Raw genomic sequence first — 24201 nt, 5'->3', positions numbered from 1 at the left:
TTTAAAAAAAACACCTTTTTCTTTTATTTATTATAAAATGAAAAGTGTAATATTTAAAATATTTGGGAGATTTATAATTCAGTCTCTGAGTATTGCCATTATTAACAAGTCAGTCCCTGTATTTTTAAAAACTTATTAAAACGTCGTTATCTTTTTTCTCTGTCAACGAAATAGTCATTCCGTCTATTTTTGCCATTAAAAATATAGTAAAAAACTAAATTACTCCCTTCTTTTCCTCCTCCTCATTTTTCTTCTTCATCAATTTTTCCTCCTTTTTCTGCTTCTTCTTCTACTTCTGCTTCTTTCTTCTCCTTCATCATCATCATGTTCTTCTTCTTTTTTGAGGAGGAGGAATGACTATTTCGTTGACGGAAAGAAACGATAAGGACGTTTTAATAGATGTGAGAAAAGATAAGGACTATTTCGTTGATAAAAATAAATGATAAAAACGTTTTAATAGATATGAGAAAAGATAAAAACGTTTTAATAGATTTTTGAAAATATAGGGAGGGACGATTTCGTTGACGGAAAGAAAACGATGAGGAGGGACTATTTCATTGACGGAAAAAAGTGATAAGGACGTTTTAATAGATATAATAAAAGATAAAAACGTTTTAATAGATTTTTTAAGATATAGGGACTGACTTGTTAATAATAGCAATATTCAATTACTGAATAAGGGATTTTATTTGAGAGTAAAATTGGATTTAAAAATTTCTCTCTTCTCTTTTGTTTAATTTTAATGGAAAAGAGGACGGAAGAACTATTTCGTTGATGGAAAGAAAAGACGATGATATTTTAATATATTTTTAAAATGGGTAAACTGCAATTTAATCTCTCTGATTTAGTGAAATACAACATTTTGTCACTCTGTTTTAAAAAACCTTCAATTTAATCATTCGCATTTAAAAAAACTGCAAAATAGTTCCTACCGTCAAATTTTCAGTTAACCTTCTGTTTATTTTAATGAAAATGACTAAACTACCCTTTAAGTAAAAAAACTCAACCAAACGGTATTCACTCCATCCCAACACAGAAGGAGAAGGAGGAGGAGGAGGAAGAGGAGGAGGAGGAGAAAGGATCGGGAAAAGAAGGAGGAGGAGGAGGAGGAGAAGAAGAAGAAGAAGAAGGAGGAGGACGAGGAGGACGAGGAGGAGGATGAGGAGAAAAGGAAGAAGAGGATCGGGAGGAGGAGGAGGAGGAGGAGGAGGAGAAAGGATCGGGAAAAGAAGGAGAAGGAGAAGAAGAAAAAGAAGAAGAAGAAGAAGAAGGAGGAGGAGGAGGTGGAGGAGGAGGAGAAAAGGAAGAAGAGGATCGGGAAAAGAATGAGAAAGATGATGAGAAAATGGTAGTTTAGTCATTTTTATTAAAATAAATGGAATGTTAACTGAAAATTTGACGATAGATACTATTTTGCAGTTTTTTTAAATGTGAAAGATTAAATTGAAGGTTTTTTAAAACAAAGGGACGAAAGGTTGTATTTCACTAAATCAGAGAGATTAAATTACAGTTTACCCTTTTAAAATTATAGAAACTAACTTATTAATAATGACAAATATCTAAAAACTAAATTATAAATCTCTCAAATTTTTTTTATAGATATTTGAATTTACTCGAGCTTTATAAGCTTATGCTTACCTAGGCTTTTTAGGGCTGGCCCAACACTGCTCCACAGGTCATCAGTATTTAAAATTCAATTAAGTATTATATTTAAGGTAAATTATATAGTCACTATAATTTAATAAAATCTATGCATTAATTTTTATATTTTTAAAAGCCAAATTTTCATTATTTCAATTTTAAAAAATTTTTAAATCAGTCTATTGCGTAAGAAATAGAGGTAGAATTTTCTTTAATTTTATAATTTCATATATTGTAATAAATTTGTTTCTATAATTTAGATATATACAACAAATTTAATTTTTTAATAAGCAATACAACTATAGTGAATTAACTTTTTTTTTTTTTAGTAAATTGCATGTTTCAATTTACCATGACTAAATAATTGTTTTTTTGAAAAATATCTAAACTAATATATGAATGTTTCATTAAATTAAGTTAATCGTAAATTTATATTAAAATAAAATATTATTTACAGCAAACAAAATGCAAATCTTAATCCTTTTTAATGAAAACAATCGTTGTTTTTTAAAAAATAAAATAAAAAACCTTAATCGTTGGTTCAAAGTCTATGAGGTCCCCTGATAGATCGGACCAGCATTTTCGGCCTTGACTTAATTTCACGGACCGGACCGGATCACTACAAGTCCAAGACCCCCAACCACAAGTTTGGCCCAATGACGCGACATGAGAAAGGATAATAGGGCCAGTTATTTCGCAGTTCTGTCCCCACAAGTGTCGGAAAAATTAAATGGCTGTCTGGCGTGGAGAGGACGTTTGATATTTTCGTACGTACGGAGCTGCGTAACAGAGGCAGATGGCACTATAGCAGAAAAACCGTTACACGTCACTAATAGAAAAAAAAAATGGATAAAAAGAGAAGATGACCCTCCTCTCGGACAAACTATTATAAATTCTATTTTTTAAATTTTAGAATGTCAAAAATTAAAATTTAATATAAACACAATTGAGACAACTGTTATTCACATATAGTTATTTAAGAAACACCAAAATATATATATATATATATTCTTAGAATTATTGTAATCCCTTAGAATTATTGTAATCACAATCAATACTATTCTTTTATTAATTAAATTCTAATTTTATAAAATTCTTCCGATTGTATTCCATTATTACTTATACAGTTAAAAATTAACAAAATTATTACGTTATAATCAAATAATAATAATATAAAATTTTAAAATAGAATTATTAATTTTTCTAAAAAAATATAATTTTATTGAAAAAATAGTATATAGTAAAATTATAATAAAATTAAAAAATATATGTTTTTTTAGTAAATATCTATTATGTTAATAAAATTTTAATTTTTTAGCATGATGAGATTTAAATTTATAATTGCAAATACTTAAATAAATCAGACTACATAATTAAATTTTAAATTAATCCATATATTATCAATTTTTTAAACTCACTTTAAATGTTAACATAGTCTGGAAAAAAGTGATTGATTAATATTATATTGATAGTTAAAAGAATAATTTAGAAAAAAAAAATCTAAACAAAGTTTATTATTTTTAATATTTTTAAATTAAATTATATAAAACATTATTTTAAATTATTTTTTAATATTTCATAATTAACATATTTAATAAGTTTATTTTCTTAAATAATAGTTTTAAAAATAATATTAATAAGTATGTTGGACATATAAAAAATAGATTGATAATAATTTTAATTAAAATAAATTATTGGTATGAAATTATTGATAAAAATTAAAAAATAAATAACAATATAAATAATAATTTTAAAATATATTAATAATAAAAAAAATAATATTTTATAATTTTATTAATCTTTAATAATACAGTATATTTAGTCAAATATTAAAAGGATATTATTTAATTGATAAAAAATAAAACTATAAACGTGGTGAGTAACGTAATAATTTATTATTTTTTAATAATATAAATAATAATTAAATGCAATTAAAATAACTTTAAATATTTTATTAATTTTAAATATAATATATAATTACAATAAATTTAAAATTACAGAGTTTTCTGACAATGGTCTTTTATTTAAATATCCTGTTAATATTTTATTTAAAAGAAAAAAAAAATGAATTTTTGGAGAAAAGTAATAAGAAAAATCTATATTTAGATTAATTGTACCAATAAACTGCAAATCCTAAATAATTAAAAAAAAATCTACATTTGCTTATTGTCAGATTTGAAATGGATATTGGATAAAAATCTAATGTAAAATAAAATTAAATAAAAATCGACAAAATCATATTGATTAAAATAAATATTACAACATATTAGTTTCAGTGTAATTATGAGTTAAAACTAAAATTTTCATTTGAACAAGTAAAAAATAAAAAAAATTAATTAATTGGTTTAATGAAAATCATAATTTAAATAAAAAACTTAAATCCAAAGTTGAAAAAAAAATACTATCAATTTTAGTTCTAATATTTTGAAAATTTTGAAAATTACTATATTTAACTATTTTACCTATATTATGAACAAATAAATAAATCTATTTTTTGCGAAGAAAGAAGTTTAAACTATTTTATTCTCTCATTTTATATAAATAAATTAAGTTTCATTTGTTCACAATGTATTTTATTGAAAAATATTTTTTCATATTTTATTTGACATTTGGATGATTAAAAAATTAATAAATAAAAAATATTATTTTAATCAAAGAAAATTAAATAATTTTTTTAAAAAATTACTTTTTCTTTACAAAAACATAAATCATTTTTTATATTTTGAAAATTTTATTAACATTTCTATATATAAATTTATTAAAATGTTTTATTTTTAAATGAAAATTAAACAATAAAAAATTAAGTTATTTTATTAAAAAATATTTTCTATGAGAAATATTTGTCATGAAAAAGTTGAAATTTAAGCAATCCCTTTTGGAGTTCTTCATCAGGGGTGTTTTGCTCTTTGCCAGCGCACTTCCTACCTCTCTTTTTCTTTATAGTTTTTGAGTTTTAGTTCTCCTCTTTTGGAGATACGGTCTTTCGCTTTGTTGGAGGAGGCTGTGGTGTCAACAGCGAATGCCTAGCATTATTCTTCACTTGCAATCTTAATGCTGGTAGGTTGCAATTTTGTGCGAGATGGCTTGGAATACATGTTGATTCTTCTAGGATTAGAGTTGTTCTGGTGGTTGATAAGAGCTGTTTCTTGCGGCTTTAGTTATGGATCTAAATACTGGGTGTGGATTGCTCTTCTACATGAGGTTGCTAAATATATTCGGCTGTGAGAGTAACTATTCTCCAAGGTAGTGAAAATGACCAGCTTGTTTTGATCATCTAACTTATGCCACAGTTCTTTGGAGCTCTAATTGTTGCTCTCTCGTTAGCTTTGGGGTTGATTCGTGTTTGTTAGGCTGAGTTCTACTTTTTTCTAATTTCTTATAAAAATAGAGATATGTATTGTAACTGCCTAATGTTGTCAATCCATCGTTTCCCTCCTATTCGACGGATAATTTTAATGAACTTGAATTATGTTTAATTATTTTCATATAATAGGACCTTTTGTAGAGGGCTAAACCCATTTTTCATCTATTAAAAAAATTTGTAATTATTTTTATATTGATTAAAAGTATAGTTAAATATATAATATAAACCTAAAAAAACAAAAACTTGTTCTTTTAGCCATTATGGACTCCCTATTTCACCCTTGATAATCTTTCCCCTCCCAAAAACGACTAGACGTATCATCATTTTGGCGCTGGGCAGGACAGAATTACTCGCATAATGACACTAACACAACCAACCACCTCGAAATTCCTCATATAAAACCACCAAAACCCTTTTCCTCTGTCCTTCTCATTTCTTCTCCACCCTTTCATTCTCGCGCCCCTGAACTTTTGAGAAGATCCAGAAAAACCCTAGAAATCACCATTCCAAGAGGGAGGTGAGAGAAAGACACTGCAAGTAGCAGAACTAATCACCATCTTTCTCTCACCTCACTCACTTGCTGTCTCTCTCGGATCCAAATCTGAGCTCAGGTACTCTTTTCTCTGATCTCTTAGCTCATCTTTCTTCAGTTATGGCTTTGAAGATGCTTCTGATATAACTTGAATATGAAGTGTAAGCTGATACCTTAGAGTTAAATTCTTCTTCTTCATGATTCGACGAGTCGATGCGAGTGTATCTGTTTACGTGTTTCTCTGTAGGTTAGCTATGTTTAGCTGAGCAAGGTTATCTTTGTCTTGTTAAATGTTGTGTGACGTTCCTTCGATTAGCTTTGGCAAATCTATTTCGTCATTTTTTCCTAAGGTTTTGAATTTCATTAGTACTTGTCAAATAAGTGAATGATGTTGTGTTATTAGTTGATAATTGGTAGGATTAATTAGGCCTTTTAGGTTGATTTCAGAGATTTCATCAGTGATGGCAGCCTCCGCTCAGCAAGCCCCAGTGCCTCCTCCTGATGTTGTATGTTTTTTTTCCTCTCTCTCTCTCTCTCTCTCTCTCTTCGTTAGTAAATATATTTTTGCCTATTTATGTTGTTCTTTGTCGAGTTTTAATTCTTTTTCTTTTTAATTTTTAAATGTAATTTTTTGGATTTAGGTCGGTAATGCGTTTGTTCACCAATACTATCTCATCTTGCATCAATCGCCGGAACTTGTTCATCGATTCTACCAGGATGATAGTAAGCTTGGTCGTACAGAGGAGGGTGGGATCATGAGTACCACAACCACCATGCAGGTGAGCTCCACACTTTACAGCCCACATAAAGTGCTTGTGAATCTGTTTTCTTACTTCCTTTTCAAAGTGCTTTCTGCTCCATAGCAATGAATATAAGTGGATTGTTCAAGGATTTGGGAATTGGGATTGCCAATAAGTTACAGAACTTTTTTCTGCTATTCCAGTTTGGAATGCAAACAAGGAAAAATGCCATAGTCAAAGTCTTCTTTTATTGGGTTTGAGTACTATGTTTGAACTCTGAAGAATTTAACTTAACTAATTGCCATCCGAGAATGGAATATTTTTTTCTCGTGAATGTTTTTTTTTCCAATTACTTTTAACAGTAAGTAAGCTCAGATTAGGGGATTTCTTGGGATTTTTGGTTTTTTCTGATATATTTTTGTTATTATATTTTCATTATGTTAGGAGTCTAAAATTCCTTACACAAGTGCATGTCAATTGCCTGCTGGAAGTAGAGGCTACTGAATGTGAATTATTGTTGAATTTGTGGTGCTGTAGTGCATGTTTGACTATTTATATGATGCAGGCCATAAACGAGAAGATACTATCACTTGGTTGTGGAGATTTCAGAGCAGAAATTACTACAGTTGATTCACAAGAATCATACAATGGGGGAGTCCTTGTCCTTGTGACTGGATATTTGACTGGAAGTGATAATAATCGACAAAAATTTACTCAGAGTTTCTTCTTGGCACCTCAAGACAATGGCTATTTTGTTTTGAATGATGTCTTCCGATTCGTTGATGATGCCAAGCATCAAAATGGAAATCTGGAGGTTATCAGTAGTGTTGAAGCTCCACCAACTCCTAACCAGGGTACTGGCAGAGCAAATTGCCTTATAATTACTATGTCTTTGTTATCTTCCAATTTGATTTTTTTTCTTTTTTTTTTTGTCCAGAATTTTCTTCAGTGAATGAAAATCACATTTCTGAGCAAACAACTGCTTTCTCTGAGGAAGCCAATGTGGAGGAAGTGTGTGATCCCTCTGAGGATGGGGATGGAGCAATTGAAGAAGAGGAAGCACCAGTGCCTGAAATTGTTGATGAAGTTCCTGATGATTCACATATGGTAGTTGATTCCCAGACTGTGGCTGAACCTAATGCTAAGATTGAAGAAGTGCCAAAGAAGTCATATGCATCAATTGTAAGTGGTGATTATGCAGTGTTTTGTGCTTGAAATTCTTGGCAGGTTCATACTGCTATTTTGTATAGTGGTAGCATGTCCAGTGATTTCAATACCTAGAAATGCTTATCAGCAAAAGTTATGAAAAGCTGGAATGCTTGATATCTTTTTGTTATGTCTCCCAGCCATCATTTGTCTTTAGATAGTTAAATGGTTATATATTTTTTTTTTCTAGCTGAAAGTTATGAAGGAGAACGCTGCACCTTTTTCAAGCCCTGCCCCTTCTCCTGTGAGGTCTGCACCAAAAAGCCAAGAACAAGTCACTGCTGCAGTACCTCCTGCATTGGCAACTGAGACACATGTCTTTACTTCAAATACTACTGAAAATGGGAATGTCCAAGAGAATGAAGGTGTTTAGTCCTTCAGTATTTTTCTTTTCTTGGCAGATTAACTTTTATAAATGTTAAGACGTCGATTTATTCTACTCATGCATGCAGTGGACGTGTTTTAACAACTTTCTGATCTGTTATTCATGTGTCCATGCAGCTGAAGGCCCTTCCATCTATGTGAAAGGTCTACCTTTAGATGCGACACCTGTGCTACTTGAGGATGAATTTAAGAAGTTCGGACCTATTAGGTCTGGTGGTATTCAAGTTAGATGTCAGAAGGTGCAAGTCAACTGCTAATGTGACTCAATATTATATGTATCTGCTGCTCATTCTCATTATTTATTTGTTGCATTGCAGGGATTTTGCTTTGGCTTTGTTGAATTTGAAGTGGCAAGTGCTGTGCAAAGTGCATTGCAGGTATGCTATGTTAACAGGTCTTCTTTTCTTTGTTATGTCTTCTTGAGGTCTTCTTTTCTTTGTTATGTCTTCTTGATTATCTGCAGATGTTTCAGTTGTAACTTCTTTGCTTCCTCATTTAGTCATTTAATGATCATTGTTCTCCCATTATAGGAAGGGAAAAAAGAAAATATGATATATAACTTTTCTTAGGAATACCTCTGTAGATTTAAATTCTTGTTATAAATGCACAACCTATAGCCTTGCCATGGAACTTCTCTTTTTTTTTTTTTTTTGGGTTATTTATGTTCACTTTTGTTACTATCATATGCTTAAATTGTTGAAAAAAGTTATATGCAAATGCTTTAAAAAATTGAAGAAATGTTTTGAAGAAATAATTTCTTTACTTGAATGTGTTCTGTTTGAATGGAGAATCTGATAAGAATGAGATGCTTTCTGCTTCTGGATATTATGACATGCTACTTGGTCGAATTTGTAGATGTATGGCATGTTCACTTTTGTGTCCTAGTCGTGCATTTGTGTTGAGCACAAAAGATACCTGAGTGGCGCAACTATTCGGAGAAAGGATGTTTCTACTAGTGTCATATGGGATAATTTGTGCAATAAAGGTTAGTTTCAAATGTAGGAGTGGGAATAAGTACGATGTTTGAGACAATCTGCAATTGGCGATATAGAGTTGGGTAATAGGATAAGTGTCTTGCCTACTTAAAAAAGTTTAATGACTGATTGGCTTAATAATATTGGATTTCTTTTGTAACTTGGATCTTAGATGTTTTTATTGGTTAACTTGGCAGTAATTTGTCTTATTTTCTATCAAATTTTAAGCATAATTTTCCTGCTGGGGTAAAGGGGTGCACAGGTCATGTGCATTACGCAAAATCCTGAAAAGTGCAACCCTTTTGCTCTTTTCCCATTTGCACAGAATGTGATAACATTTCAAATGAATGTAAATCAAAAGTTCTATGGAATTTCTTTGGCATTTACTGCGACAAACATGACATTACCTTCTGGAATTATAATATTTGGTAAATAATTTGAAGTTTTAGACAGTGCTGGCAAAAGGTTAAGTGCTGTTAATGAACTTGTGGATATTAAAATTTCCATTTTAACTATACATGTGGTAAGGAGCAATGGCAGTTCATTGACAGCTTCGATATAGAACTGTTGTTGGCATCCATAACTTTTTACTATTTAAAACACTGGCATTTTTCATTTTTGTAGTTGTCATCTTAGATTATTTGGAATTAATTTGTGATTTGTGATTTTATCTGCCAAAGATTCTTATCCTATAATCTGACTACTCTGAAATTTAGCTGCATGGCCTTGTTGTATACACCAAGTGCGAGGAGGAATTATTTTCCCAGCCTAGAAAGGCGTAACCAAATTAGTTCTGGCTATGGGAAATTGCAAATTTGTGGACATGAGTTCATTCAAGCGTGATAATTGATGTGGAATATTGAATGATTTTGGGGTTGCTTTTCTGTGTTGTCACCTTTCCTTAACTGTTGTTTATGGTTTCGCCTCCTTTCCATTATGAATAGTGTGTTAGGCTGTTCGCCCACCATGTCAGTAATTTTTTTTACTAGTCCTTGGGATGCAAAGACTTCATGAGTTTTACTTATTCTTTAGTTTATTATGACAATGGAAAACTTAATCATATTCAATTATTCATTGCTTTTTTAGTACATCTAGTATTGTTTAGTTGTAAATCATACTATGGTTTAAGCTTTTTGTTTGAGGCATGTTTTTGCTGATGTTTCAGGCTTCTCCTATCATGATTAGTGGATGCCGGGTTGTTGTGGAGGAAAAGAGATCTACTTCTCGAGGCAAGTTGGTCTTCATGGTCAATTTTACTTGTAGAAGATTGTTCCACATTGTTCACATGCAATTCATGGGAGCAATATCTTTTCAACTTACATTGATGCCTTAAATTTCATGTCAAGTTAGATATGAACATATACAGTACTTGTTGGTGATTTTCCTGTAGGATTAGATAAAACCCTTGCCTTGTATTTAATGGGAACAGGAAGGTGTATCTCATGAAAAAAAATTGGATTCGCTTGCCTTAATTAGTTATTAAGAATTTGTTGTCTACCCAAGTTAGGATGGGAAGCAAATGACTCATTTTTGCCAATTAAATGGGAGAATGTTCACAGCTATATAAATCTAATTTCTAGATCCTGCCCACAAGTCTGCATCGGGCCTTCTATCTATTTCTTTTTTATGCTCAAGTCTCTTCATCTGCAGGGAACAATAGGGGTCGATTTTCCTCTGGAGCTGGGGCTGGATACAGGAACGAGGGACCGAGAGGGCGTGGAAATTTTGGAGGGGGCAGAGCCTATGGCCGAAGTGATTTCACTAACAGGACAGAGTTTGGAAATAGGAATGGTAATAGGGGTGGATATTCAAACCGTGGAGGTGATGGATATCGGAGGAATGATAAGATGAGGAACAATGGTGACCGTGCAAACCGTGCTGGTGGGTTGTCTCTTAATGCTGCAGCTAAAACAACAGCACCACGGGTATCTGCTACTGCTTGAAGATCTGTAACATCGGAAGAGGTGGTTTGGAAGAGATTATAGATAATTTTATGTTCATTAGTGCAGTGATTTATCGGTATTAAATGAGAATGATACACATCAATAGATGAGCTTCTTGAAATTTTTGTTAAGGATTACCTTTTCGACTTTGTCTGATTTTTCCTGGGTAAAGAGTCGCATTTCGGTGCATAGTAAAGTTTTGTGTTGGTATGCTAGTTCATGTCTGATTCTCCATGATAGTTCTGAGTCGAATTTTCAATAATCTTGCATGAATATATTGCCTGGCTTTGATGCTCTTATATAGACTTGAACAGTTTAATTAAGCTAGTGTTCCTGCTTTGATTGGATAGGTTGTCTTGAATGGATCCTGTAATTGTTTGAATTTTTTTGTTATTTTAGTTCGAGGGGTTGTCATGAGCCTGCCAGCCTGGTTTCTGCTCTGCTTGGTTTTCATATTTTCTTTGAAATGGATAGATAATTTCTTGTGCATTGTGTAATAGCTTGCAAAATAAATTATATAGTTTAATCTATTAACAGAAAAAAGGCCTATCTCAACCGTTGAATTTTTTTTTGAAAAAAAAAAATTAATATTTAGTTTATGTGAAAATTTATTAATTAGTTTTTGAATTTTAAAAAATATAATTTATTAAAAATATAATAAATAGTGTTTGAGATTTACAAAATATTTTCATCTCTTTTTATTAATTTTAGCCAAGAAATATGGAGAAAATTTAAAATGCTCCTAAGTAAAGAGATTAATTAATTTAATTTTTATAAAATTAAAAAATATTGATCAATAAATTTTTTTAATATTTTAAAGAATTTCAATATATTTTTTAAAATTAAAATATTATTAAAAAATTATTATATATTTTATAAGTTAAATAATAAATTATTTTTATTTTTAAGATAAATTATTTTATATTATATAAATTAAATAATAAATCATATTTATTTTTAAGATAAATTATTTTTTAATTTTTAATTTTAATATAGTGAATGAATTGATATTTATATTTTTAAAATTAAATAATTAAATTTTTATAGAATTCAACTCAAATCGAATGTTTTTTTTATTATTTTGCTAGTGAAATTATAAAATATTTTAAACACTTAAAATATTTTATAATTTCACTAACAAAATAATAAAAAAAACATTTGACTTATAAATATTTAAATTATTTTTAATATAAGTAAAATTTTTTATATTATTTAAATTTTACTCTGATTTTTTAATTTTAATATAATTAATAAATTAATTTTTTTATTTTTAAAATTAAATTTTTATATTTCTTTATATTTAATTTATTTAAAATTATCGTTCATCCACATATATATTAATTTAAAATTAGTAAATAGTAAAATTTTTTTGAAAGTATAATTTTTATAAAATGCTTTTTATAAAAATTTATAATTTACTTAAAAATAATTGAAATTATAAGTATTTTTTATAAATTTTAAAATTATATACGGAAATATTTTAATAAAAGAAAATTGAAGAATAAAAAAATTAAAAAATAGTTAAATAAAATATTATAAATAAAAGTTATTGTTCAAAAATTTTAAATTATAATAAATGAAGATAAACCGATTATAAAATGATTTAAACATATAATTTTAGAAATATAAAAATTGATATATTAATTATGCTAAAATTTAATAATTTAAATTTAATTTATCTATATAAAAAGAATAATAAAAATATTTTCATATTTTTTTAACATCAAATATGAATACAGAAATTTCTAATTTAGATAAATTGGTTATTAAAAATTTAAATTTTAGATTTTAAAAATATAAAAATTGATTCATTAATTATATAAAAAGGTTAAGAATTAAAATGTAATTTACTCTTATTTTAATATGTATTCTTTTCTCTCATAATTTTCATCTATTTTGATTTTTCATTCATTAAAAAAATAATTTTTTATTTACTTTTTCATTATGCCATCTGATATTAAATTTTATTAAATTTTAAGAAATATTTTAAGAAATTATTAAAAATAAAATAAAATTGGATGAGGTTATAATAATTCAGTTATATATGTTATTATAATATAAAAATAAATATATAATAATTTTAGAATAACTAAAAAAATAAAATTTATGAGATAAAAGGTATAATTTTTTAAATGTAAAAAAATTGATGATTTATTTAACAGAAGACAATATGATAAATTATTTTAAAAAAGTTATTATAAAATCTTTGAGTTTTGGTGAAATTAAACTAAAATATAATAATTTTATTTTTTATTAATAATTAATAATCCGTCGTTAATTTTAAGTAAAAAGTCACAAATATTTTTAGAGTCAAATAATTTTCAAATTAAATTAATTAAAACGAACCAAATTAAATCAAATCAGTTGTATATATATAATTTCAAAGAAACCTAATTCTAACCCACCACATGTACGTTTCTCCCTCCATCTGTATCCACTAATCACATTCTTCCTCCTTCGCCTCTTCTTCTTCTTCTACTTTGGTCCCCAATTTCATCCCACTAACCCATTGACATCCTTGTCCTCCTCTTCTACTCCCCTCTCATCTGGCTCTCTCAGATTTTTTTTCATCTTCATTGTTATCGTTGAGTTTTAAGCTGCGAAATTTATAGAAGTATATTGAAGGTGAATAGGCTCCGTCTTGAGAATTTTGATTTTTTTTTTCTAATTATTTGGATTTTTCTGTAAATGTAATGTATATGAGGTGTATGTGGCTTTAATGGACCTGCTCCATGATTCCTCTCATAAATAGTTTTTTTTTTATTCTAATCTGTCCAAAGAAGAAATGAAAAATAGGAAATTTCTATGAAAAATTATCAGTTACAGTGCTTTTTTATTGTTTGTTAATACGTAGAGAAATTACTGTACATCCCAAGGCGAGGAGAGCTACCCCTACCTAGGAGGGACAGGGGTGGCAGCACGAACACCGATAAAAAAGAGAGGCTGACTACTTCGAGAATCTCTCTCAGAGAAGTTTCTCTCTAAAAAGAAGAGAGACAATGAGGAGTTTGAAAATGTCATGTCCAGCTGGCTTCGAATATGTTCAAAATCTTCTCAAACTCGAGGCTTGCGGCCATGATCGAAACTCCAGCCTTGAGGTTAAGAACCTCATCAACATTTGGATGACAACAGAAACTCCAAGACTGGTAGGAATGAGGAATGCAATTAAGAACCTGCAACAGCATTTGACCATTCATGGATTTGACCATTCATGGATTCGACCATTGGATCTAAACAAAGGAATTTTACTAAAAGCCAAGCTAATTTCATGTAATATTATTTGCCATGAAGTGATGTACCGTCTCAAGAGTAGATTTGAGAGCATGAAGTATTAGGAATATTCATGAATTGAATCAATCTATTAAATTCGACCAATCTAAATTAATAAACTTCATTCAATGAAATCTTGAATTAGTTTAGATATTTTATTTAATTTGTATAATTTTTTATTGATTAATCAATAAATAATTATTTTATATTTAATTATATATTTTAATCGTATTGATTTGAATATAATATTAAGGAGTTTTTTTTTTAATTTTTTTATTATTAAATATGTAATATCTCAATTCAATTATTTTTATTTTTATTTTTTAAAAAATTAAATGTCATATTTCTGCATCAATAATATATTTTGAAAATACATTATTTAATGTTTTCATAATTATTTTAAGTGAAATAATTTTTTAAATTTCTGCAAAACTAAAATTAGTCACATTTCTGAAAAAACTTAAAATAATGTATAAATTATTTTAACTTTTGCAATTCGTACAAAATTAAAATTACCCACATTTTTAAAAAAGAATTAAAATAATATGTATAAATTATTTTATTTTTTAATTTCTACAATATTAAAGTTAATCGCATTTCTGAAAAAAAATTAAAATAATCTATAGAAATTATTTTAATTTTTAAATTTTTTAAATTTCTGTAAAATTAAAATTAAAATTAAAATTAAAATTAAAATTAAAATTAAAATTAAAATTTTTATTTTAAAGTTAAAACTTTTTGTGTGTGTTTCCATTATTAGAATATAATTTGCAAGATTTAGTAATTTATAGTTTATAAAATTAATTTATTTTTTTATTATTTAAAATGTAATATCTAAATTTAACTATTTTATTTTTATTTGTTTATTTTATAATATTTTTTTAATTTATATTTTTCAATTGTATTTTTATTATTTTAACAGAATATAAACATGCAAGTAAGAGTAGTCAATGGGTATAAAATTATTAAGCGGTTTGAATGGCTAACTAACGGATAATAAATTATATTCAAATCAACTTTTAAACACCATTAAAATATTACTTTTTGCGATATATATATATATATATATATATAATTTATTTTAATATATTTATTATCAAATTAAATATGTGAATACACCTTTTAATATATATGAATTGATTAGAATGTAGAATGTGTAGTATTTTATTTAATTCAAATTAATGGATGCGAATGGATTTCTTCAAACCTTTTAGAGAGTTGCGGCAAGGAAACCCTCTCTTTGCATTCCTCTTCCTATTATGGAGATGGCACACCATACTTAGGATGGGAAACTTCTAGAGAGGGGAGTTAGATGGCATATCTATAATGTCTGGAATCAATCTTTTATAAAGAAGATAAATGGATCCCAAAGGCTTTTCTAACAAAAAAACTCGAATATCACTGATAATGTATAAAACAAAGCCTGTATTGAGATTCACATTTGTATATATTTTGTAAATGAATATGGATATGGGTAAACCGAGATGAGCGTACTGCAGGTCAATCCACTACAATGTTACATATATCTATTCCATGGCTTCTTGATCATTAAGGGAGCAACTTTCACATGTAGGGCTAGGACCATCAGTACAAGATAAAAAATTTAAGTTCAGGAAAGAAAATTTGGAGCCTCAATCTGCCCAAAAGTTCCTCATTTTCCTTTGGACCTTGCTCAAGCAACGGCTACCAACTAGAAACGAGCTGATCAAAAGATTACCCCGCTTCGCAAAAGAATACAATTTCTACGGAGAAATAAAGATCCCGTCCCATTTATTCTTTCATTCTCCTAGCGCCATTAAGATTTAGATCATCCTTTCTTCAATGAAACTCTGAGATGGATCTTTGGGAAAATCCATCCTCACATCTTCATGGCACTCGAGAGGAAAACTAATCGTACTTGTGGGTTTTATTTTATGGCAGGTGTGGTAGAGACGTAATGACTTGATCTTTCAGAATTGCTGCATTCCTTGCCGTCAAGCATAAGATAATGCCTTGAGCCATTATGAAGAATTCTTCTCAGCTTAAGCCCTCCATGGTGATAGAGATTCGACAGCTCTCCGTGGGGATCATCGGGTGGTTGTGTCGTAGGCGTTTTCCTGGTATTCATGATCCCATAATCCTTTAAGTGCTGACTAGAAGAGATACCATTATGTTAGCCAAGGCCAAGGGATTCAACAAGGTAATTGTCAAAGGAGATTCATTGATAGTCATTCAAGCTCTTAAAGATGTTTGTATCCTTTGAAACAAGTGGTTTGTGTCTGGCTATCTGCTATGGCCTCTCCAAGGCAGCTAATATGTTCCAATCTTGGACAAAAAATGACAGCCATATATTGATGTATCTTTAATGGGAACATCTTTGTTTTCAGTTTTATGGATAATGATCAATTTGGCGAAACTTGATCACCGTTTGCAGTTTCAATCCATGAAGTCACATTTGCCAAATACAGCAAAGTCTAGTTACTTGAAATGCATAAATGAAGTGAAGAAAAAGAATAAATCTAGAATTAATAAATAAGATATGCTACATTTGAAAAAGATGCTAGTATTCTTCCTCGTTAAGAACAATTGGGATCGTGTAACAAACGACTAGTGACTTACAAAAGATTTGATTTTTTGCTGCAGCACCAAGACTGGCATAACCACAGTATGATTAAAGACCAAAATTGCAGGCCTGGACGAAATCCAAATCATAGTCAACATGTTTTGTCCATAGTGGCTTAAACTGTGTCATGGCAATGTCAAGCCATGGCTTCATGTTTCCGTTGAAGTGCACCACTCCAGCGTTGCGAATCTCATCCACACTGATGCTTGGGTTGTAGCCAAGCCCCAGAACATGCCATGACTTATCCAGTGGCTTGGTTGTCGAGTAAAATGTGATTAAGCCTGGGGGCAATGTCCCCAATTTCCACAAGGTTCGATTCTCATTCTGCAATATCAGCACCATCACCAGTTAATGATAAACAGTAGAAGTTTAACATGAAATGTAAAGAAATATATATATAATAAAATCGAATTCAATGAAATATAGGGATTGCAACCTGATTTCAGCATTTACAGCTACAAGAGTCCATCCGATATTTAGTAATAAGAGTCCGAAAAACAAGTAGTAATAAGGAAACACTTAAAACATATCTTAGTTAAGCACCAAGTAACTAAGCATGTTAAGGGGGAAATAATCAGCAAAAGATTTTACAGAAGAGTTACACAATCTTACCAGGTTCTGCCAATAATGATATTGCTCTGTGCACTTCTCACTCCTCCAAGCATCCAAGTCAAAGAAATTCATCCCATAAGCCCAAGCACAGGCCTTTGGATTAAACTTCTCCTTTATCAAAGGGTGCGAGAAATTCATATACTGTGCATACCTATGAAATGACCCAAAACATGTCTCTACTGCCCCATTCACCTTCCCATCCATATCGATCTTCCACAGCCCAGTCAGATCCTTCTGCACCACAATATCGTCATCTAAAAACAATATCCTGTGCAACTTGGGGTACATCTCAGGCAAGTAAAACCTCAAATGATTCAGAATCGACAAGTATTTGGGGTTCCTGAACTTCATATTTGTAGTATCCTTGGTTGCATTCTCAAGCTTATTCTCAAAGTAGAACCTCTGCAGATTTGCAGATTCCAATTGCCTAAGCACGGGCACATAAGAAGAATTCAAGAATTTATAGTCCTCAACGGCTTTGACTTCTATATGTGCCCCATTATAATCCTTTAATTTGAACATAACCTGCATAGCTCCGAGATTCATTTTATCAGTCACGACATGAAATACATGTTTCCACGGCTCTTTTGCATTTTTCACCGCAGAGTTCACCACCACCGATGCAGCAATCACATTGTCTGAGAAAATTGCATAATGGTAAAGCTTTGGATCCTCCAATTCAGGTGGCTGCGGCTTCCCTTCATCGGTATATTTCTCAGGATATGCAATTCTCTCCTCCATCAACCTCATAGCAAGGCAATGCAAGCTTTTAGGTATGGACTTAGCAGCAATCAAACTTGAAAAAGCTCCTTGCTTTTTTGCCTTAGTTAATTGCTCATTAACAGCAAATATTGTATCCTTTAACTTTTGAATTTTCAGCTGATTGTCGAAACTTTCTTTTGCCTCGGCAATTACTTGGCGGGTGACTTTGATTCGCTCTTTCACTTCCTTCTCGAATTGGCGCAGCGTGGATTCCTCAATGGAAAGCGAATCCGACTCGAACAGAGGCCGATACGCAGGCTTGTTAAAGAGATCGGTGTAGTTTCGCGAGAGATCAGCAAAAACTCTAACGAGCTTTGAGTTCTCGAGCTTGAGCTTCCGCGCATAGGATGCATATGCGAGGGCGAGAGAACGGTGGTCATCAGCTTGTTTTCGGATCTGGTCCAATCGGGGCTTTAGTGGATCCGATCAGCGCCAATACGGATCTTCTCCCTGATTCAAATCCGTAAGGTACGGTGCTGAAGCCCTAATGGAGCCAAAAACAGTCAAACATGACATCAAAATTCTTACAGAGTCTCAAATTCTAACTGAAACGTATTGAAACATAACGCCCATTCAAATTTTGAAAAACTTTTAAGACAGAAAAGAAACGCAGAATGTAAAATTGAAGCAAACAAGAGAGAAAAATGCTAAGATCCGTAAGCAAACACATTGTACTCGGTTTCTGCTGTCTATGGCCGACATTTCAAATTTCAATTCATCTGATAATAGAGTTCAGTTTCTGTTTGTTTCTCGAGAAAAAAAAATGTAAAATCGGGAATGAGAGAGAGAGAGAGAGAATGTATCACTTACAAAGTGGTGGAGGTCGGTGGCAGAGTGAGAGTGGGAGGTGAAGAAGAAGGAAAAAGTGAAGAAGAGTAACAGAACCACCGTAATGGCAGAGGCCAAAACTCTAAACGAAAAACTGAAACTCCATATCAATCCAGTTCGCGAGCTTCGATGATTCGCCATTGTTTCCCAGTCAGCGACAGAGAGAGAGAGCGAGAGAGTCTGCCATTGGCTTTCGCTTTCAAGTTTCGAGAAGAGAGAGGGAGAGATTACGTGGTTCATACGTAGAGTGGAAGAAAGATCAGGCCCGTCAGATTACTGGAAACAAGTGGGATCTACGGCTGAGTTTCGTTGAGGCCAGTCGGGGAATTGCTGACACTTGGATGGTGCGGAACAACGTAGGATCAAATTGTCCTGTATTGTACTGTGCAACTGCAATCCATTATGTCGGTGTGTATCTTTATGGAAGAAATAAATATAATATTGTTCTAAAAAATGCATAAAATTCATGATCGACTGTAACGAACTTATCATAGCTCACCATGCCGATTAAAACATATTATTAATAATTTTAATATATTTAATTTTATTTTATTAAAATTATGTTAATTTCATTTTTCCATTAATATCTGAAATTTACCCATCTAACGCTTTCTTTTTAAAATAACATTTTAGTGCTAAGTTAAAAGCGAAAACGCAAAATACAAGCAGTTGTTATCTCTATAAAAATCTCAAGGATATGATAATTTAATGATTAAATACCTTTTTCAATATTTTTTAAAAAAGTTTCCAAATATTTTGTTTTAAAAAAGAAAAAGGACCTTGGATGCCTGGTGAACGAGATAGAATTATTGCAATTCTCTTATATTGGTTGTTGTCTTGCAAAATTGAAGTGAATCACAAAGCATCCCACATGTGAAATGACATTTGAGAGAAGGCCACCAACACATTTCTTCAAAAGTTGGTAAAGTTTATTCAAAAATTTGTTCTCCATATTTCTACACCCATATCATTGCTAGTTTTATTAACAATGCAGCATCCACCGGCAACCGGAAAATTATAAAATATTACCGTTATGTATAACAAGCCATTAAAAAAATAATATGTTAGAATGAATCACCGTTTTATAATATAATTTTTCAATGGCTTAATATCCATTCATAATATTAGAAATAATCCTCTGATCATCTAAGTTGGTTCGCCATGTTTGCCTGGCAAAATTTCTGAAACAAAACCATGCCAAATGAAGAATACAACATATTTACTTTGTGGATCCATAAACAAAGTACACAAATTTGTTGAGCCATTTAAACACTGAATTTAAGAAAATGTAAAGAATCATATTAAATTTAACGGTAACTTTTCTTCTTGGTGACATGGTGCAACCATCCAATCCCCTTGATGGCCTTGGAGATCTTCACAAGATTAGGCCTTCCAATTCCCAGATTCATCTTCCCAGCTGAGAATTTGAGAGCCTGCAAGCAACACAGTTGTCCTTCATTCTCTTCTTCTTCTTCATCTTCATCATCGTAGTACTCAATGCTTCCTTTGTTTCCCTTCTTTGTTTTGTTTTTTGCCAGCATCTTCATAGAATCAGTCTCATATGTCTCCCATAGCAAATCCATGCCTTCACTTCCATCAACATTGTGTCTCTCCTCGAAAAGCTTGCATGCCAATGTTCTTCTCCACTCTTTTTCTTTCCTCATTGATCCAAAACTCCCAAGGTTTGATCCCATTGACTGATAATCATCAGCTTTACTCCATGCATTTGCTTCAAGTTTCTGGGAATTCATCCTTGGAAGGTCTATTTCAGTTGTTTTCTCTTTCTGTTCTTCAACTTTATTGGAGTTCTCGCTCTGTGGCTTGACTTCTTTGTCTCCATTTTGGATTGCAAATTCTTCAAACTTCTGGTTTTGATGAGAGACTACTTCTATTTTATTTCCTTCAGCTATCAGCTGAGAAGTTATCAAAGCTGAACTTCCATCAAAATCAACTTTTAATACTTCAGAGACGCCTGCAACAGGCTCTTGATGGCTTGAACTGTTGTGAACTTCAGTGTCATTGCTTTCTAAGCCAATGTCTTTAGCTTCTAGCTCAGAAACTCCAACTGGGTTTTCTCCAATATCAAAATCAGATGTATCGAACACAATCTTGTATGCTTCTAGCTCCTCAAATTGATGAAACTCATCGTTGCTTCCTTCATCTGCTTTAGGCTGCAGTCTCTCTACAACAGCTTGGTATGTTCCAAGAACAAAGCTCACTTTGGATTCAGACAACTCATGACTCAAATTTTCAAGGAGAAGATTAGGAGAGATAGTGAGGAGAACTAAGAGTAAAAGAAAGGTGGTAACAAATAGGGGAGAAAGGAAAGAAAGGAGCTTCAAGAGATAAGGAAACAAGAAAATCAGGTAGAAGAAATATAAAGGATGAGAGAAAATGAAAGAACAGAAGAGGAAGAAGTCAGAGAGAAGAAGACTTGATATTGAGAAATGAGTTTTCTTGGAGGTGGTTGAAGTTAAAGAAAGTTCAGACATTTTTGTTTTCTTCTTCTTCTTCTGTTTAGAATTGAGTGAGAAAAACAGAACAGAACAGAGAAGAATCAGAAGCAAGTAGATGGAGAGAGTGGAAAGAAGATTGGTTGTTCTCTGTTTGGTTGAACAAATTGGAGAGACAAGGTATGAAATTGGAAGTAAGAGCGGCGTGAATAAAGGAAAGAAAAGATCTCAAAGTGAAGGGAGAGACAGAGAAACAGAGTTAACTAACATTTGACAAGGGGGAAAAAGAAAAGGAAGCAACTTTAGAAACTTTGCTCTGTTTCTCTACAACCACCAACTTTATTGAACTTTTAATTCTAAACAGGATAGCAAAAGCAAGATGAGTAATGACAATGGGATCTTCTTCATCAAACTAAATTTTCCAAGGGAAATTTACTACTGACTCCAATCTGATTATATAAATCTTAAATATTTTTGGCATGGGCATGATTGTTCTAGTTTGATTTTTGACCTTATCCTTGAAATTTTAATTTTTCTTATTAAATTATTATTTACACTTATTAAATATTTCAATTTCTCTATCTGAACAAAAAGAAACAAAAAATTCTTAAATTTGTATATTAGAAATCAAATAATATCTCATGATTTGCAGCTTTCACATACAATAAGATTATTATGCTCATAATGTATAGTTGATAAGCAATCAATTCCCATTCATTGCCACCTTAATCAGCTGGGTTCAAACCAACCAACAATAGATATCGTACCATGGTTTATGAATTGAAGTGATTATCTAAAAATACAAATGTCTAAGGAGTAATTTGCAATAACTGATGGACCCAAACGTGGGCCAAGGAATCATGATCTCAGAAAAATCTTAAATCACTTAATTTTTTTTAAGAAAAATTATTATTAAATCTTTAAATTTTTTAAAAAATTATTATTTCATCTTTGAAATTTACACAATTAAAATATTTTTTATTTAATAAAATTAAAATTTTTTAATATTTTATTAAAAAATTAATAAACTTATCTTAAATATTTATATTATTTAATTCTATAATTTTAACTGTATAAGTTTAAATGTTGATACTATTTAGTTTTTATAGCGAATGGTAAAATAAATTAATTAATAATTTTTTTATAAATTTTTAAATAATTTAATTTCATAAAATAAAAAAATATTTTATTCCAGCGATTTTCATATAGGAATAAACTAGTAAATATTTTTAATATTTAAAAATTTAATAGTAATTCTCTCATAAAAAAATTGCAACTTCAAATATCATTTTTACAATAATCATTTTATTTTTATATTTTTTTCAATTCAAAAAATTTATTTTAATTTTTAAGATTTTAACTTTAAATATTTTTTAAAGTATTTATAAAATAAATTATTTATTTATTATTTAATTATATTTTATATAATATGTTTTAAAGAAATTATAGTTATGTTTATGTTAGACTATTTAAATAAATAAAAATAAATTTTAATTTTTTTAAATTCAAAAAAATGAGTTTAATAAATTATGCGCTAAATTTTTTAATTTTTTAAAAATCTCAAATATAGGTAAAATAAAATAGTATTGATATTGATATGGTTAATAAGTTAAGCCATTCAAATTTATAAAAAAAAACTCTAAAGTGGACAAATTGATTTAATTTATAATATTTTTTTGAATTATTTTAAATTTAACACAAAAATTTTATATTTAATTTTGAGATGAATAAAATTAAAAATTTTGTTGAAAAGATAAAATTGAATCTTTAACTTTAATTTTTGGATCCGTCAATGTTTACAATTAGAGAATGAGCCCTTTGAAGTGATTATCTATAATAATAATTATTATTATTATCTACATTTAATTATATAACAACAAACTCGTCTTAATAAAGTTTGGTCTGATGGGATGTATAAAAATATCCAACCGATAATCATCCTAGAAAGTACTGGGGATGATTATAGACGACAAAAGAGAGAGTAAGGGGTTTTTGAGATGAGATTGGTTGCACATGGGAGACCACTCATGGCTAATCAAGTGCATGACCTTCATGCACCCCTCTGTCTCTAAGCTTTTCACCCTAGGATGGACCCGTATGTCTTGTTACACTTTTGCTTCTCCATTAGGGCTTTCCATGGAAGTATTGGGATCCTTTTTTTTGTCCTCTAATCACGTTTGACCATCAAAGTCTTTCCCCTCTTCATTCGAGAGATTCATTCAGTTCAGAGCAGAAGTAAAGAAGACAAATGGAGAAACTTCTTTCTGTTTTCGCATATAACATGAGAGGGAAAAAGGAAAATCAAAATCTTGGTTGTTGAGAAAAACATTAGTCACTTTCCAATCATACGGCAGAGAATTGAATTTCCGTTAACATTATTTACAAACGAGAAAACTAGAATGTTGCTTGCATAGATAGCCCCAAACGCTCACATATTTTCAATCTAGATACATCTTCTGAAAAAGGAACCAATTAAAAGACCTAAAAAGTCTCAACTTTTTTCTTAAAGATACAAGGCTCAGGAACTCAGTATAATGCATATGCTTCTACATTCAAAACAAGGAAACAGTGTCAACACATATGCTCTATTGCCACGGGCTAGCCATTCCAAAACCGTGACAAGCACACTCAGCTTCTTCATCTTTATAAACAAGCCAAAGAGAAAACAATCACGGCCCAAGGGACCTGGCTAATTGACAATTTTGTGCCACACTCCTAGAAACTACTTTCCCACGAGTCTTGCCCTTAGAAAGCATCTGTCTTTGGGGTCCACCAGCAGACAAAAAGATATCCGCTCCTCTACTACTTCCCCTCCCCTTTTTTTCCTCCAATTAAAAAATCCTAAAAGGTCAAAAGTAAAATTTCTACACCTAATACTTTAATTATCTGC

At 30.4% G+C, this 24201-nt stretch overlaps 2 protein-coding genes and 1 pseudogene across 4 annotated transcripts; 1 reads left to right on the top strand and 2 right to left on the bottom strand.

The window, feature by feature from the left end:
- The first annotated feature begins 5393 nt into the window (after nucleotides 1-5393).
- On the top strand, nucleotides 5394-10915 carry LOC110628236 (nuclear transport factor 2). Of its 3 annotated transcripts, none has more exons than XM_021774799.2 (10): nucleotides 5394-5616; nucleotides 5974-6043; nucleotides 6179-6316; nucleotides 6843-7131; nucleotides 7215-7459; nucleotides 7674-7848; nucleotides 7985-8106; nucleotides 8185-8244; nucleotides 10007-10070; nucleotides 10492-10915. In XM_021774799.2, the coding sequence occupies exons 2-10, from the start codon at nucleotides 5999-6001 to the stop codon at nucleotides 10782-10784; spliced, it is 1431 nt and encodes a 476-aa protein (XP_021630491.1). In that variant the 5' UTR covers nucleotides 5394-5616; nucleotides 5974-5998; the 3' UTR covers nucleotides 10785-10915. The 3 variants fall into 3 exon arrangements, with proteins under 3 accessions (XP_021630491.1, XP_021630490.1, XP_021630492.1); XM_021774798.2 differs by having other exon boundaries at nucleotides 5422-5616; nucleotides 5985-6043; XM_021774800.2 differs by having other exon boundaries at nucleotides 5422-5616; nucleotides 5965-6043.
- Nucleotides 10916-16529: 5614 nt separating this feature from the next.
- LOC110627816 lies at nucleotides 16530-19110 on the bottom strand (annotated as a pseudogene).
- An 897-nt stretch (nucleotides 19111-20007) lies between these two features.
- On the bottom strand, nucleotides 20008-21733 carry LOC110628018. The gene has a single exon (XM_021774456.2). It carries the CDS (start codon nucleotides 21348-21350, stop codon nucleotides 20166-20168), a length of 1185 nt encoding a protein of 394 aa, XP_021630148.1. The 5' UTR covers nucleotides 21351-21733; the 3' UTR covers nucleotides 20008-20165.
- Between the last annotated feature and the right edge of the window lie 2468 nt (nucleotides 21734-24201).

This window comes from Manihot esculenta, chromosome 12 (genome assembly GCF_001659605.2).
Source record: "Manihot esculenta cultivar AM560-2 chromosome 12, M.esculenta_v8, whole genome shotgun sequence".
In the NCBI taxonomy this organism is placed as follows: domain Eukaryota; kingdom Viridiplantae; phylum Streptophyta; class Magnoliopsida; order Malpighiales; family Euphorbiaceae; genus Manihot; species Manihot esculenta.
The sequence above is the reverse complement of the archived record's forward strand: the minus strand, read 5'-3'. Positions and strand labels throughout refer to the sequence as shown.